This window comes from Mandrillus leucophaeus, unplaced genomic scaffold (assembly GCF_000951045.1).
Source record: "Mandrillus leucophaeus isolate KB7577 unplaced genomic scaffold, Mleu.le_1.0 Scaffold796, whole genome shotgun sequence".
Lineage (NCBI taxonomy): Eukaryota > Metazoa > Chordata > Mammalia > Primates > Cercopithecidae > Mandrillus > Mandrillus leucophaeus.
In genome coordinates, this window is record NW_012108652.1 from 902,152 (window position 1) to 918,416 (window position 16,265).

A 16,265-nucleotide genomic window follows, 5' to 3' on the forward strand; every position below is an offset into this window, starting at 1 on the left:
AGTGTGAAGTTTTATAATTGTAAACAAAAAAGCTGAGTAAAGTTCTGTAACTTTTTATTTCTCTGCACCAAATAATAAGAATGATTAATATTCAAGACTTTTGTTCATCTAAAATAATTATGCAAGTATTTTGTTATATTTTAAGTATGCCATCTCAAAATGAAACAGAAAATATGTCTATTTTTGAAGGGATTTTTTAGATAAAAAATAAACTAATTTGAGTCTTTGCTGGTCTATATTCAAACAGTGGGTTGACCACAACAAAGGGCAAAGAATATCCAAATCACAATACTTAGTGAGATTATTTGATAACTTCAAAAAACTGTCTTAATTTGAATTTCAATACAGTTTGTATAATAAGAGAATGAATTCGAGAAAATTAAGAAAATATCTCTAGTTAGGGAAAGCAGAGCTGGTTAAAAGGCTGTGTTAGCCTTTGGGAGGCTGAGGCGGGCAGATCACCTGAGGTCAGGAGTTCTAGACTAACCTGGACCACATGATGAAACACTGTCTCTACTTAAAAAAAAAAAAAAAAAAATTAGCTGGATGTGGTGGCACACCCCTGTAGTCCCAGCTGCTTGAGAGGCTGAAGGAGGAGAATCACATAAACCCAGGAGGCGGAGGTTGCAGTGAGCCGAGATCGTGCCACTGCACTCCAGCCTGGCAGACAGAGTGAGACTCCATTCAAAAAAAAAAAAAGACTGGATTAGCAACTCAGCTCTTCTATGGATAAATCTGCTTATGCTACTTTTAAGTTACTAATGAAAAATGAGATAAAGACTGTAAAAAGTGTCTTACAGTCATAAAAGTGCAATTTAAACATGTACTGTATAAATAACTTCATTTACAGGAAAGAAATCTGAGACTAGAAATTAAAGATAGTATAAAAACATTTTTAAAAATCAATCTGAAATTTGTCTTGTACATTAATTTTGTAAATGCCGATTAAAAGCAAATTTAACAAAGTAGCTAAACTGAATGTTAACACAAACAAAGCTGACAGCATGTAACACATTCCATTATTCTATGAGAATAATAAATGTATTTACCTTTCCAGAGGACCACCAAATTTCTTATAGCTCTTGATAAACCTAAGACAAAATAATTGTTTGGTAAATGTGAGCTTCAGTATTCACTAAAAATATAGGTATTTCTAATATTTACAGATATAAGAAGGTACCTGTTAGTATAAAAATTAATTCAAGGCACTGTTATCTAAGAAGAATGAATCAACTATGCTAAAAACAAAAATGTTAAAACATTAAGATACAGCAGGTAAGACAAGGCATATTTTAACACCCAGGATGATGTTTAGAGATATCAGTATAAATAAAACAGTAGAAGCTAAATTTTGTTTTAAAAATTACTTTATTATTTTCATAAGACCAAAAAAGGTCTGAAGCTACCATAGGAACAAACCCAGATGTGTATAAGAGACAGGATGAATAGATAACTTAAGATATAATATCTAGCTCAACAAAGCATGTTTTGAAACTTTCATTTACTTCTCTTTTAAATCACTCTCATTTTAATGTTACCTGTTCGTTCTGTTCCTGAAGAACTATCCTTTAAAGCTTTAATGCAACCATTATGTACCAATTCTCCCAGTCGTCTAAGGTCTGTTTCCGACTTATCAACTAATTCAGCATCTCGAGCAATTGCATCTAATCTGTAACAAAATAATCCCATTTTCAGGTAAATATGTAAAATGAAGTGGTGCCATTTAAGATAAACTAAGTTTCACTCTATTTCAAGATCTAAATGCTACTCTACTGCATGCTCTCTATATTCTTGTTCATATAAATGGCAGGAAGCACATAAAAACACGGACAATGTGGCAGAGAAACAATTCATTTATATATTCAATAAGTTTACTTAATTATAGAGCAAATGGAAGATTACATACCAATTCTGTAAAAGCTTTTAATAACTGATCAAATTTTAAGATGTTCAAAATGAAGTGTGAAGTTTTATAATTGTAAACAAAAAAGCTGAGTAAAGTTCTGTAACTTTTTATTTCTCTGCACCAAATAATAAGAATGATTAATATTCAAGACTTTTGTTCATCTAAAATAATTATGCAAGTATTTTGTTATATTTTAAGTATGCCATCTCAAAATGAAACAGAAAATATGTCTATTTTTGAAGGGATTTTTTAGATAAAAAATAAACTAATTTGAGTCTTTGCTGGTCTATATTCAAACAGTGGGTTGACCACAACAAAGGGCAAAGAATATCCAAATCACAATACTTAGTGAGATTATTTGATAACTTCAAAAAACTGTCTTAATTTGAATTTCAATACAGTTTGTATAATAAGAGAATGAATTCGAGAAAATTAAGAAAATATCTCTAGTTAGGGAAAGCAGAGCTGGTTAAAAGGCTGTGTTAGCCTTTGGGAGGCTGAGGCGGGCAGATCACCTGAGGTCAGGAGTTCTAGACTAACCTGGACCACATGATGAAACACTGTCTCTACTTAAAAAAAAAAAAAAAAAAATTAGCTGGATGTGGTGGCACACCCCTGTAGTCCCAGCTGCTTGAGAGGCTGAAGGAGGAGAATCACATAAACCCAGGAGGCGGAGGTTGCAGTGAGCCGAGATCGTGCCACTGCACTCCAGCCTGGCAGACAGAGTGAGACTCCATTCAAAAAAAAAAAAAGACTGGATTAGCAACTCAGCTCTTCTATGGATAAATCTGCTTATGCTACTTTTAAGTTACTAATGAAAAATGAGATAAAGACTGTAAAAAGTGTCTTACAGTCATAAAAGTGCAATTTAAACATGTACTGTATAAATAACTTCATTTACAGGAAAGAAATCTGAGACTAGAAATTAAAGATAGTATAAAAACATTTTTAAAAATCAATCTGAAATTTGTCTTGTACATTAATTTTGTAAATGCCGATTAAAAGCAAATTTAACAAAGTAGCTAAACTGAATGTTAACACAAACAAAGCTGACAGCATGTAACACATTCCATTATTCTATGAGAATAATAAATGTATTTACCTTTCCAGAGGACCACCAAATTTCTTATAGCTCTTGATAAACCTAAGACAAAATAATTGTTTGGTAAATGTGAGCTTCAGTATTCACTAAAAATATAGGTATTTCTAATATTTACAGATATAAGAAGGTACCTGTTAGTATAAAAATTAATTCAAGGCACTGTTATCTAAGAAGAATGAATCAACTATGCTAAAAACAAAAATGTTAAAACATTAAGATACAGCAGGTAAGACAAGGCATATTTTAACACCCAGGATGATGTTTAGAGATATCAGTATAAATAAAACAGTAGAAGCTAAATTTTGTTTTAAAAATTACTTTATTATTTTCATAAGACCAAAAAAGGTCTGAAGCTACCATAGGAAGTATCTCCATAATAACTATTAATTATATTACACTTCCTCACATTCCAAGTGCTGATAAAAATTTACTGAATGGCTTTAATTCAGATGCGTGGTATTACAACAACAAAAAATTAAAGTTTTACTTAAGACAGCTACATAAGTGGTTAATAAATGAGGAAAAATATCCAGGTAAAGTAGAAGTCGAAATGCTTCCTCAACTAAAGACGAAAAGTCCAGCAATTCAGGTGGTCAGTACCTTTAAAAAAGGCTAACAATGTATTAAGTTTTCTGGTAGAAAGAATGAGGAAGAATTTTGTCAGGTCTAAGATTTAAAAGAAAAAAGTTACAATGGCTTGCAAGAAACAAACTTTCAAAATACAAAACTGAACAAGATTTTAATAAATTTCATATCCAAAACTATTACACAAACAAAAGTAAGCCGTTATCCCATTCCCCTTAAATAAATGTGTATATATAAACATTCTGAATGGACATTACAATTTATCCTGCATGGTCAATCTTACCTCACCTCAATTCCTACTTCAACATATCAGAGAAGGTTTTATAACAGGGTTATTTTCAAAAAGGAAATGACCTTGGTGTTAAGAAACTAGAAAAATACAGAACTTCTACAAAATATTAGTAACTGGGAGTCCTAAATGCAGTGAGAATTTTTAATAAAAAATTTTAATAAAAAACCAAATGTATCATAAACACTTTTATTATTCAAAAGGATCACTATTTTGAGTCAAATTAATAAAAAAATTTTTGCAGCCTAAGTAGTTTAGCAATAAATAAATAACACGCAAAGGTAAGACACTAAACTTGTTAGTTATAATACCCAAAGGCAGAACCACCCAATTCCTACTCAAATAACATACATTTGCCTCTTCTAAAACTTCATCACAATTTTTGAAAATTATGAAATTTTTATATTTTAGTTTCACACTCTACTAAAACTAAGTTGAAGCGATTGTCTTATATCATCTTACCGCCTAATTTCTGCATCACTAAATCCTTTAATATTCTCGCGAGGAATAGTCCGTGGTCTTCCCCGTTTCTTTGGCCTTTTCCCTTCTGAGATGGAATCACTATCAGATCCAGAGTATCTCCTACTTCTACTGCGCCTCCCTTCACTTCCATTGAAACTAATCTGGAATTGGAAAATAAATATTTACCCAACCTTAGTGTAAAAACAGCTTTTATCTTAGGAGCAAAAGCCATTATAAAAGATGGTCAGAATCTTAAAAATGTTATTCAAAGTATCAAAAACATTCCATAAACAAAATTAAAAAGCAAACAGAAAAATATATACATCTGGTGGGTATTTTGACTTAAAGGGTAATGAGACAATGTTACATCAAAAGCCTCAAAAGTTATTCTTCTGACCCAGCAACATAACTTCTAGGCATTTTTCCTGAGGAGATCAGAACTGTGAAGAAACACTGATCAATAAAGTTATTTACATCATAAAAGAAAAATGTGGCTGAGCGCAGCAGCTCATGCCTGTAATCCCAGCATGACAAGGCAGGAAGATAACTTGAGCCCAGGAGTACAAGACCAGCTTAGGCAACATAGTGACACCTTGTCTCTACCAAAAATTTAAAATATTAACGAGGCATTTTTGGAGCATGCACCTGTAGTTCCAGCTACTTGAGAGGCTGAGGTGGGAGATCACTTGACCCCAGGAAGTTGAGGCTGCAGTGAGCCATGATTGTACCACTGCATTTCAGCCTGAGCAACACAGTGAGATCCTGCCTCAAAAACAAAAAGCAAATAATCTAAATACTCATCAAAGAGAGACCAGACAAATCTATATGATAGAATGCTAAGAGACCATTAAAAACGGGGTTGTAGAATAGTTAACATTCATGACATACTGTCAAAAAGAAGAAAAAGTTCCAAATTAATACGACTCCACAATTTAATTTGGCAAATGATAATGAATTTTTAAAAACTGGAATGATGTACACTGTGATAATATTAGTCGTTATCTCTGAGGGAACGGATTGATTAACTGTCCCTTTTTTTCTGTTCTGCTTAATATCGACATATTGCTATTCTAACTAGACAAGTCAGATATTTGAAAGAAAAAAATGCCAGTTGAACCCACATAAAAGACTATTTGTAACATCCATTAATTTTAATGGGATACATCAAAACATACATTCTGTAAGTCTTGGGAGTTTTTCCAAAGCTTTGGCACATATTCTGAACCTGTAATATGCTGAAACTTAAATGAAGTAAAAAATGGTATTTAGACCTTATTTTTTCTAACCTCCCTTAATCCTTTCACAAGATCTAATGTAATGCTGCATTCTCACACACTCTAAAACAAAACTACTTAGGGGTTTGAAGAAATAAACAGAAACAAGAAATAACATACATGGTTACTTTTAGGCCAAAAACATTATTTTTGGCTCCACTTCTGGCTGTTATGTAGAAACTTGGTAGGGGCACTGCTCCTACTCTAACAACAAATCTGATCTACAAGATCCTAATTCTTCTGTTTAACATCAGAGAGATGAATTTCAGGGCAACCTATACATCTAAATGTAAGGAAATACAGGAGATTGCAAAAAGAGAAAAAGATATAGGACTCGAACAGTGGCTCATTTGTGGACAGCATAGGTGACAGAAATCAAGTACCATACAAGACGGTATCAGCTAAAATCTGCTAATGGCTGAGTATAGGCTATTGTGAGATCATAGGACCTAACAGCCAAAACTCGGAGGACCTGCACCCATTCTCAGGCACTCTGCCACAGACTTCCACTAGGTGATCATGAGAAAGCAGCATGGTAGAAGACTGGACAAAACTTTTCTCCATGGTACAGCCTTAGAGAAAGTGAGCAGTCACCTTTGTGGAAACAGGAAGGAAGCCTTGCCAGACCCTTCTCATCTGCTCAACTGAGGGCACAGAATAAGATCTAATATGGTTGCAAGAAAATAAAAAACAAAAAACTCTACCCTTGGGGGAATGGTAGCAGGGCAGGGACTAGAGTGGGGCAAGGCTCTCATTTGCCCCAGGCTTAAAATTTAAGGAAACACCAAAAAACTCAGTAATCAAGACAAATAATTTTATAATATCCTAAAAACCAAAGGATAACAGAAAAAGAAATTAGTCTTAGAATTTTTTCTTTTTTGGCAATATAGCTTGGCATGGCACTATTACAGTTATTTAAAAATCTGATATTTGTTTACTTAGGCCACTGAATAAATACCAAATGTTTAAAAACTAAAATTACATAAAGTATGCTTTCTGAACATGGTAGAATTAAATTACCAATAATTAACAAAGATAGTTGAAAAATCTCCTAAATACCTGAACATTTTAAAACATACTTCTAAAAACACCTATGGGTCAAAGAGAAGTCACATGGGAAATTTTAAAATATTTTTAAATTAAGGAAAATATAAAGATAGATTTGGAAGATTCAGAAAAAGCAATGCTTAAAGAAAAATTTGTAGCATTAAATGCCGATATTAGAAAAGAGAGATTACATTTCTATATCTAAGCTTGCACCTTAAGAAACTGAATAAAAGAGGCCAGGTGCAGTGGCTCACACCTATAGTCCCAACATTTTGGTAGGCCAAGGCGGATGGATCACTGAAGCCCAGAAATTCCAGACTAGCCTGGACAACGTGGCAAAACCCCATCTCTACAGAAAGCATACAAAAATCAGCTGGGTGTAGTGGGACACACCTGTGGGAGGATCATCTAAGGCCATGAGGTTAAGGTTGCAGTGAGCCAGACTTGTGCCACTGCACTCCAGCCTTGGCAACAGAGCAAGATGCTGTCCCAAAGAAAAAAAAAAAAAAGAAAGAAAAGAGCAAATTAAATCAAAAGCAGAAAGGAAGAAATAATAAATTGCAGAAACTCATGAAATTAAAAACACACAAAAAAAATCAATGAAACCAGCTGGTTCTTTGAAAAGATGAATAAAATACAAGAGGAGTAAACACTTCTCATTTCATGAGGCAAACATTATCAAATCAAGGACATTACAAGAAAAGAAAACTATGGACTGATACCTCATAGAAACAAACAAAATCGGTCCAGGTTGAATACTCTACTTTATAGAAACATCTTTAAAATTGCAAAATCACCTGTTTTGCACAATTTCTCATTCTTGGGAGCATATAAATTTCTTCAAGTTCCTTTTGTCTTTCTTCTTCTTCTAATCGTCTTCTTTGATCTTCGGGAATAATTTCCTCCCAATTCTTTGAATTTCTTTCAGGTTCCAACTCAATGTCATCCTCATCCATATTTGAGAAGTTGGCAACCTGATAAATTTCAGAATTTTAAGAGTAACTGTTATAGAAAAATTGATCCCTAATTTTTTTTTTAAAGGGAAGAAACTGACATGCCTAAATATCCTTAGGATAATGAATATGACTGTGGACTAAACCAAAAATAACTTCTAAACAACCTAGATTCATTACCTCATTCATTATCTCACAAGCAGATCAAACAAATGACATCTAATAATCCTCTAGGAAAGATTTTCTTTTGCCCTACTGCTCAAAATTAGTAGCATCTCAGAACTAAAAGCAGTTAACAGAACAAAAAAAAAAGTAATTTATACTATTAACATGCTAAATAATCTGCAGAAATTCTCAGACCAGTCCATGTATCAAGTATTGTAGAACAATCTAATATCATTTTTATGATCACAAAAACACAATCTAAAGAGCTACTGGCAGCAAAGAGCTACTGGCAGAGACACAGAGCTCTTTGAGAGCACACTACCTTCTGGGAGGATTATATAAGATAGCACATTTAAGGTACTATGCAAGGTCTGGTATACAGAAAGCACCCATTAAGGCTAACTATCACAGCCGGGCGAAGTGGCTCACGCCTGTAATCCCAGAAACCACCTCTTAACCAGGATTACTCAACAGTCTTCTATCTTATCTCCCTGCTATAGCTCTTGTCTCACTACAGTCAGTCATCCACATAGCAGCCAGAGTGATATTAAAATTACAAAAGTTTTTTATTCACTGTGTGGGGTACATGCAGATGTTCTATAAATACCTGTCAAATGAACACATGAAATGAACTGACCCTTAAAAACTGCAGTTCATAGAAAATAGCTAAGATGTAGAGAAGCCTGTTTCTTTAAACAAATGGCACTTAACTTACTCCATGAGGTCAGTTGACTTATGTTGTTTTAGGACTCCTTTCAACTCACTGGCCCTCAAAAAACCAGGGATATTAAGTATCAATATATAGTAGCTTATTGCTTATTTTGACTGATTTACTTGAGTTTTCTTATTTGTGATAAGTTAATGTCAAAAACTGCTTCAAAAAAAATCAGCCGAAAGCTTTCAGTCATGGACATCTAAGTAAGAGATCACATTGATTCATTTACTTACTCAAGTATTTAAGGACATGCTATTTGCCAAGCACTATTCTAGTTGCTAATTAGCAAACAACAGCTCTTTCCACCCAACAACATGTAACTTCATAAATGGATCTGGTCTCTCTCAAATCAGTTTGCTACTGGTTTGTCTGAACAAGGGAGAGTAGTTTTTATACAACATAGCAATCTTTCTGATTATGCTTAAAGAAAGATTAACAAACCACTAAATGACAATAATTCAATTCCTCTCAATTTATGTAATTACAAGGAAAATTTTGTTTAAATCTACCTTGAACTGGGAAAGCAATTCGTCTCCTACAGTTAAAGGACCTGGTTCATTTTCATGAGTTTCAGCTCTCTTCAAGATTTCATCTATATCCATTTCCTATAATTAGAAAAACAATATTTAAATATACTTGAATCCTTTCATCCTACCAAACAGATGACACATATTCTGAAGCGGGTTTGTTGTTTTGTTTTGTTTTTTTTTTTTTTACCTGGGGCTCTTGTTCTTCTCCTTCAGGTTCCTTAAAAAGTTCCTCAGCACCAAACTTTAAAATGGCTGATAACTCTTCTTTATTGAAAGGAGTAGAACTAAAAGAGGAAAAACAAAAATGCTTAACATTAACAGTTAAAAATATTTACACAGCACTTTTATTAATTACTGACATTTTCACGTTTACAAAAGTTACATGAGGAAGTTAGATGAATCAAGTATTAGTATCCTTTTTTTTTTGAGACAGTCTCTCACTCTGTCACCCAGGCTGAAGTACACTGGCACAATCTTAGCTCATTGCAACCTCCGCCTACCAAGCTCAACTGATCCTTCTGCCTCAGCCTCCTCAGTAGCTGGGACTACAGTCGTGTGTCACCATGCCCATCAAGTTTTTTATTTTTTGTAGAGGTGGGGTTTCACCATGTTGTCTACGGCAGTATATTTACTTTAAAATAAGGAACTTGAAGCACAGAAGTTAAAGAGATTACCCCTAAAATTACAAATCTATAGCGATGAAACCAGGTATTGAAGTATGTCTTCTAACTAGAAATTAGTCAAAAGTCTTCCAAAATATAAAAAGTACAACACTGAATACATTTCCTCAATGATCTATAGTGATGTAACATATCAAAAAAATGAGTTTCCTGACTCTAAAATGACATTTTTTAAATAATAAAGTAACCACCTTGATGGGGCAGAACCTGTATGTAGTACTGTCTTCCCAGTTGTGTCCATTCTTTGAATTACAAGATGATCTAAAACCATCTTCTTTTTGGCCCTTTCAAGAATATCTTCTTCAACTGATCCCTTTGTAACTAGACGATAAATATTCACCTGTAAAAACAGACACGAGGAAACAAATTGCAGCATAAAGGATTTGTTTTGCTAACTTCAAGTGCCTAAACATTGGCACACAAATTGAAGCTCATTCTACACTACATGAAGTTTTCATGGGTTAAAAGCAAAATGAAAATTTAAAAAACATGTTTAAAGCTAGAGTTCCTCAACTCAAACTATTTTGAAATATATCCTTCCTTCATTCTTAACATTTTGGCAAGGAGACTGCATTTGCTTATTTTTGCTTTTTTTTTTAAAGGAAAGACAGTAATTTGTAAGTTATGATTTAGCTGGGGAAAATGGGGGGGAGCACATAAACTTCTGACAGCCTTATTATACTCGCTGCCTTGATTCTAATGTTTCATCACTCTATATAATGCAAAATTCTATGAACCACTCCCCAAGTTAATTAATAAGAAGCCCACCATAAAACAAACTCTTCAAAATTGAAAAAAAATTGGTGTAGTAAATTTTCCCTATTTCTCTAGGTAAAGGTTCAGTACCATCATTTAAGGGTATTTTGTTACAATTATAAAAATGGGGTCACATATTATATGTGGAGAATCTTGGAAGCACATGGACAAAATATACACTAACAGAAAGGCAGCATATGCTACTCAAACTCTTTCAAGTTAAAACAAGCAAGTAGACTTTTATTATAATTGAAAAACACTGCATTTTATAGTTATGACTAGAACACAGGATAAAAACAGCATACATGATCCTATTTATGCATAGCTACCTCAATTCTGTCATATTCTCCAGGTGATTTTGGTAAACCAAGTTCCTTAGCATCCTATCTGTTAAATAGTAGTATGACTGTTGCAGTGATCTTACCCTCTAGAAGATACACTGAAACCATTCCCTCCCAAAAAAGAATTCTAAAACAGCAACATAATACAAATTAAAATTAAAAATACCTGTTTCTTTTGCCCAATTCGATGGGCTCTAGCCTGTGCCTGAAGATCATTCTGTGGATTCCAATCGGAATCAAATATAACAACAGTGTCGGCAGAAGCTAAATTAATCCCTAGACCTCCAGCTCTTGTAGACAGCAAAAAGCAAAAATCCTGTAAGAAATTGAATAATCAAAATGAAAATTTTTCAATTAATTTTCTGAACTTAAACAGCATGTTACTAATTAAACAAAAAGGCAGTTTTTAAAAGTAATACATAAACATCTAGCAAGACCAACCAACAAAAAGACTCCAAAATCAAATATATATGTTATTAATACCAAATTCAATATAGTGTTTACTTCTGTTGAAAAAAAAAAAAAAAGAAAATGGAATAGGAAAGGAATAATGCTTCAACTCGAACTGTAAATTTTATTTCCTTAAAAAATAAAAGGCACATACCAAAAAAAAAGAACTCTATGGAAAATAGTGTGGAAATTCCTTAAAGGAACTAAAAGTAGAACTACCATTTGATCCAGTAATCCCACTACTGAGTATCTGCCCAGAGGAAGAAAGTCATTACATGAAAAAGATACTTGTATATACATGATTATAGCAGCACAATTTGCAATTGCAACAATGTGCAACCAGCCCAAATGCCCATCAATCAACAAGAAGATAAACTGTGGTATACATATACAATGGAATACTACTCAGACATAAAGAGGAATGAAACAATGGCATTCGCAGCAACCTGGATGGGATTGGAGACTATATTCGTTTTTTTTGTTTTTTTTTTTTTGAGATGGAGTCTCACTCTTTTTATTTTGCCGCACTGTAACCTCCGCCTCCCAGGTTCAAGCAATTATCCTGCCTCAGCCTCCCAAGTAGCTGGGATTACACGTATGCACTACCACACCCAGCTAATTTTTGTATTTTTAGTAGAGATGGGGTTTCACCATGTTGGCCAGCCTGGCCTCGAACTCCTGACCGCAAGTGATCAACCTGCTTCAGCCTCCCAAAGTGCTGGGATTACAAGTGTAACCCACCACGCCCAGCCTGGAGACTACTATTCTGAGTGAAGTAACTCAGGAATGGAAAACCAAACATTGTATGTTCTCAACTCATAAGAGGGAACTAAGCTATGAGGATGCAAAGTAATAAGAAATGATACAAAGGACTTTGGGGACTCAGAGGGAAAGGGTAGGAGGGGGTGAGCGATAAAAGACTACAAATTTGGTTCAGTGTATACTGGTGAAGGGTGCACCAAAATCTCACAAACCACCACTACAGAACTTACTCATTTAACCAAATATCACCCGTTTCCCAAAAATCTATGGAAATAAAAAAAAAACTTCAAAGCAAAGTGTGATAATTTGCTGTTTCGGGGTCTTGTCTTTACTTTTTTTGAGACACAGTCTCACCTCTATTGCCTGAGCTAGAGTCTAGTGGCATGAGCATAGCTCACCGCAGCCTCAAACTCCTGAGCTAACTGATCCACTTAACTCAGCCTCCCAAGTAACTGGGACTATAAGGGAGTGCCACCATGCCCAGTTTATTTTTTTACTTTTTTTTTTTTTTTGTACAGACAGCAGTCTGTTTCCCAGGGTGGTCTCAAACTCCTGGCCTGAAGCGATTCTCCTGCACTGGCCTCCCAAAGTGCTGGGATTACATGTGTGAGCTACCGTGCCCAATCTACCTAATTTATTTTGAAGCAAATTAAAGTAACTGTTCCATACTGAAACAGTATTGATAATAAACGGTAAAATTATTGGCTGGGCATGGTGGCTCACACCTGCAATCCTAGCACTTTGGGAGGCCGAGGCAGGTGAATCACCTGAGGCCAGGAGTTCAAGACCAGCCTAGCCAACATGGTGAAGCCCCATCTCTACTAAAACTACAAAAACTAGCCAGGCACGGTGGCATGCGCCTGTAATCCCAGCGACTTGTGAGGCTGAAGTAGGAGAATAGCTTGAACCCAAGAGGCAGAGGTTGCAGTGAGCTGAGATCATGCCACTGCACTCTAGCCTGAGCAACAGAGCTAGACTCTGTCTCAAAGAGTGCAATTCTTAGGTTTTAACTAGAATAGTGACTTTAAAACCTCGTTTGCTGATCAAAGGTGGCTAACACTACTCCTTTTTTATCAAACTAGATATGAAGATTAAAAATGTCTGAATAATGTAATATACTGATACTAAATCAAAATTATTTATAATTTAAAAAGCATTAATACATACCTCTGATCCCTCAGCATTAAAATGATCCAGAGCTTGTTTCCTCAGTTCTCCTTTTATTGATCCATCTAATCTCTAGAATAAAACACATTAAAATACTGCATATAACAGAATCGAAATGTTACAAAGCAATTATAAAATTAAGTAGAAATATGAAGCATGTCTTGCTAAAACTATAATAGAAGGTACCTACTAGACGGTAAAATAATGCTCAGGCATTCCGTCTTTGGTCTGTGCTCCAAATCACTAAGACTGCACCCTCAAGAGTAAATACAGCATAGGCTGTCATACTATTCTGCCTCAGTCCCATTCTAAAGGTATGTGATTGAGTACACAGCTGTTTACAAACACCTGAAACAAGTTTCATATCATGCCATGACATACTGTGTTATACTCTCATGTTTTATCATTTTACTTTCAAAATGTTGGTGTAACCCATTAAACTGATTCACAGATCCATTAACAGGTTACAATTAAGTACAGTGTGGTTACTAGAACAGCATTAGTGTCACTTGAGAACACAGATAGGCAAATTATTCAGCTCTACCCCAGACCTACTGAAGGGGTTTAGCAAAGGCCATCCAATTAATTCTGATGCACACTAAAGTTCGAAAATTATTGACGTGAAGCATCATGGGCTCTAGTCAACATCCTGCAAATGAGTATTTTATTCACTGGGTATCTTGAGCAAGTGATTTGACTTTTCTACACAAACTTTTTCTCCATGTCAGTTCTGCTTTAAGTAAAACAGACGTAATAGTAGTCCCTCTTTCGTAGACTATAGAGAACTCAGTGAGAGAACATAGGAAAACACGTAGCACAGTGCCTACACATACTGAATGCTTATTAAACATTAGCTACTATTTCACTTTATAAATGGCAATGATTTTGTAATAATTACCTGGTTATAGACTAGAAATAACTTGTCTACTGTGATCCATGCATTTAACAGATGTATTAAACTAGTATTTTGGAAAGCCATACGCCTACCTTTGCTTTGTTACTGTATGAATTTTAACTCTGAGAAGAAAAATATATACATTTTAAATGATGTATTCTAAGCGGTTTAAGTGAAATGCTCTTAATTATCACCTATACAAAGTAGGAAAACAGATGTCTATTAAGGTTTTTAAAAAAATAATGTTTCTTTTCCACTAAAATACAAACTAGTACAAATATTAAGAATAGTGGCATCTCATTACTGTGGCATGACCTAAACCAAATAAAATTAAAAATGATTCTCTCCAGGAAGCGACCTAGGAACAAGAAGGCATTAGCGGCAGAGAAGTGGTGCTTATAAACACTCAAAATTAGTCAAACTAATTTTTTGTTTGACCAGGTACACAATAATTTGTTTAAAAACAAATCAACACAAGGCAGGAGAAGAAAGCAAATGGAAGGACAGGAGGAATAGCTAAAGGGTACAAGTTGCTTTCCGATGAAAATGTTCTAAAACCACCTGTCTGACAATTACACATATCTGTGAACATAGTAAAAACCACTGAATTGTATACTTTAAATGAGTAAATTGTATGATATGGGAATTACATATCAGTAAAAGTGTTTTCAAAACCCTCAACTAATGGTACTCTTCTACGTTTTCCCCTAAATGATTGTAATTATTTCTCAATGATATTCATATCACCAAATACCTGTCCTTCTTCACAACACTTACCAGAATTGTAATGTTACATTTATTTGCAATCACCTGCTTGATGTCTGTCTCCTGTAAAAGATTATAAGCTCTGACCAAGCAGGGAATGTGTGTTGAGTCCCATTATTATAATTTTACTGCTATTTTACTATCTACACTAAATATACACCATTTGCTAGCTGTATCTACATAATGTCTGCTATGTTCCTAGCACTGTTCATAAAATTGCTTCAAGGATTAAATAATTAGATGTAAAGTACTGAAAATAGCACCTGACTTTAAACACTCATCAATAATATTAGCTTTAGTTATACTGAATGAACTTCAACATAAATTTTGAATAGATGGAAGGGAATTTTGGTCTTTAGTTTCTTCTCTAAAGTTGTCCAGTTTTACTCAGCGAACACTGTGTCAGATAACTATGAGCACACCAATCATCAGAATCTTGGCAGCATTCACATTCAGAGGCTGCTGGCTGTTTTCCTCATTCAGATTAAAGACTAAAGGCTCCCCTGCTTTTAGATCTATCCAATCAAGAAAATTCTGTCTTAGTTCAATTTTTAAAATCTAAAGCAAGCACAGAAGAAAAAGGCAGAATTAAAAGAAAATAAAAATTAGAGGAAAGGAAGAAAAATTGTTTTGTTGCAATATGTAAAGTCAAGAAGAAAAAACGGAATGACAAACATTTTTTAAAGCAGATATATCTTTTTAAAGAAAGTGCAGTTTATATAAAAACCTAAACACTTATAAAATAATTTCAAAGGTAATACTGTAAAATATGCACAGGAATTAGATAAAATTTAAAACAACAAATACAATTAAATGCTTACTTGAAAGGGGAATTGACGATATTTCAAATATTCTGCAAGTATATCTAACATCCGCACCATTTGCGAAAAAATAAGAACTCGATTGCCTCGTTCTCTTAGGCGAATTAAGAGCTTGTCAAGAAGAATCAATTTTCCGCTACTACGAATTAAGTGCTACAGAAACAATAAATTCAAGTCGTTATATGTTAAAAGACGTAAATAAGTTGTCCACATAACACTTTAGTTGCTTGAATTCTTTTAAATTGAGATTTTTAATTTTCATGTTAGAAAACAACTTGTTTCACTTTTCAAAATTTTCTAAGACCTTTACCATTTCACTATGACTTAAGCTAAAATATTCCTTCCCATATCACACCTAGGTTTTTGTTGTATTGTCAGGGAGGAAAAAAGTACTGTTTACTCTGTTTGCTAGTTACTACACCACAGTGTTTCTCCAAAAGTCTTAGCTGAAGAACAATTACACTGGAAGCAGCAGCAACTAAGCAACCAAAGGTTTAAAAGGAGTAAGCAAATGCATTCTAATGTATTAATTCTAGATGCTGATCCCAGCCCTTCAAGGCACTACAGGGGCTGGACTGCAGTTGTGCCTTCACACTTCTA

At 34.3% G+C, this 16,265-nt stretch overlaps 1 protein-coding gene across 1 annotated transcript in view; it reads right to left on the minus strand.

Annotated features, from left to right (window-relative positions):
- Positions 1-16,265, minus strand: part of CHD1 (chromodomain helicase DNA binding protein 1) — a 74,140-nt gene that overhangs the window by 19,217 nt on the left and 38,658 nt on the right. The window contains exons 15-24 of the mRNA XM_011967257.1: positions 15,666-15,818; positions 13,185-13,256; positions 10,972-11,121; positions 9,900-10,048; positions 9,216-9,312; positions 9,008-9,103; positions 7,463-7,639; positions 4,345-4,505; positions 3,009-3,050; positions 1,539-1,669 (exon numbers count right to left, since the gene is read on the minus strand). Of these exons, the coding sequence (XP_011822647.1) occupies positions 1,539-1,669; positions 3,009-3,050; positions 4,345-4,505; positions 7,463-7,639; positions 9,008-9,103; positions 9,216-9,312; positions 9,900-10,048; positions 10,972-11,121; positions 13,185-13,256; positions 15,666-15,818 (1,228 nt within the window). The remainder of the gene's footprint in view (positions 1-1,538; positions 1,670-3,008; positions 3,051-4,344; positions 4,506-7,462; positions 7,640-9,007; positions 9,104-9,215; positions 9,313-9,899; positions 10,049-10,971; positions 11,122-13,184; positions 13,257-15,665; positions 15,819-16,265) is intronic.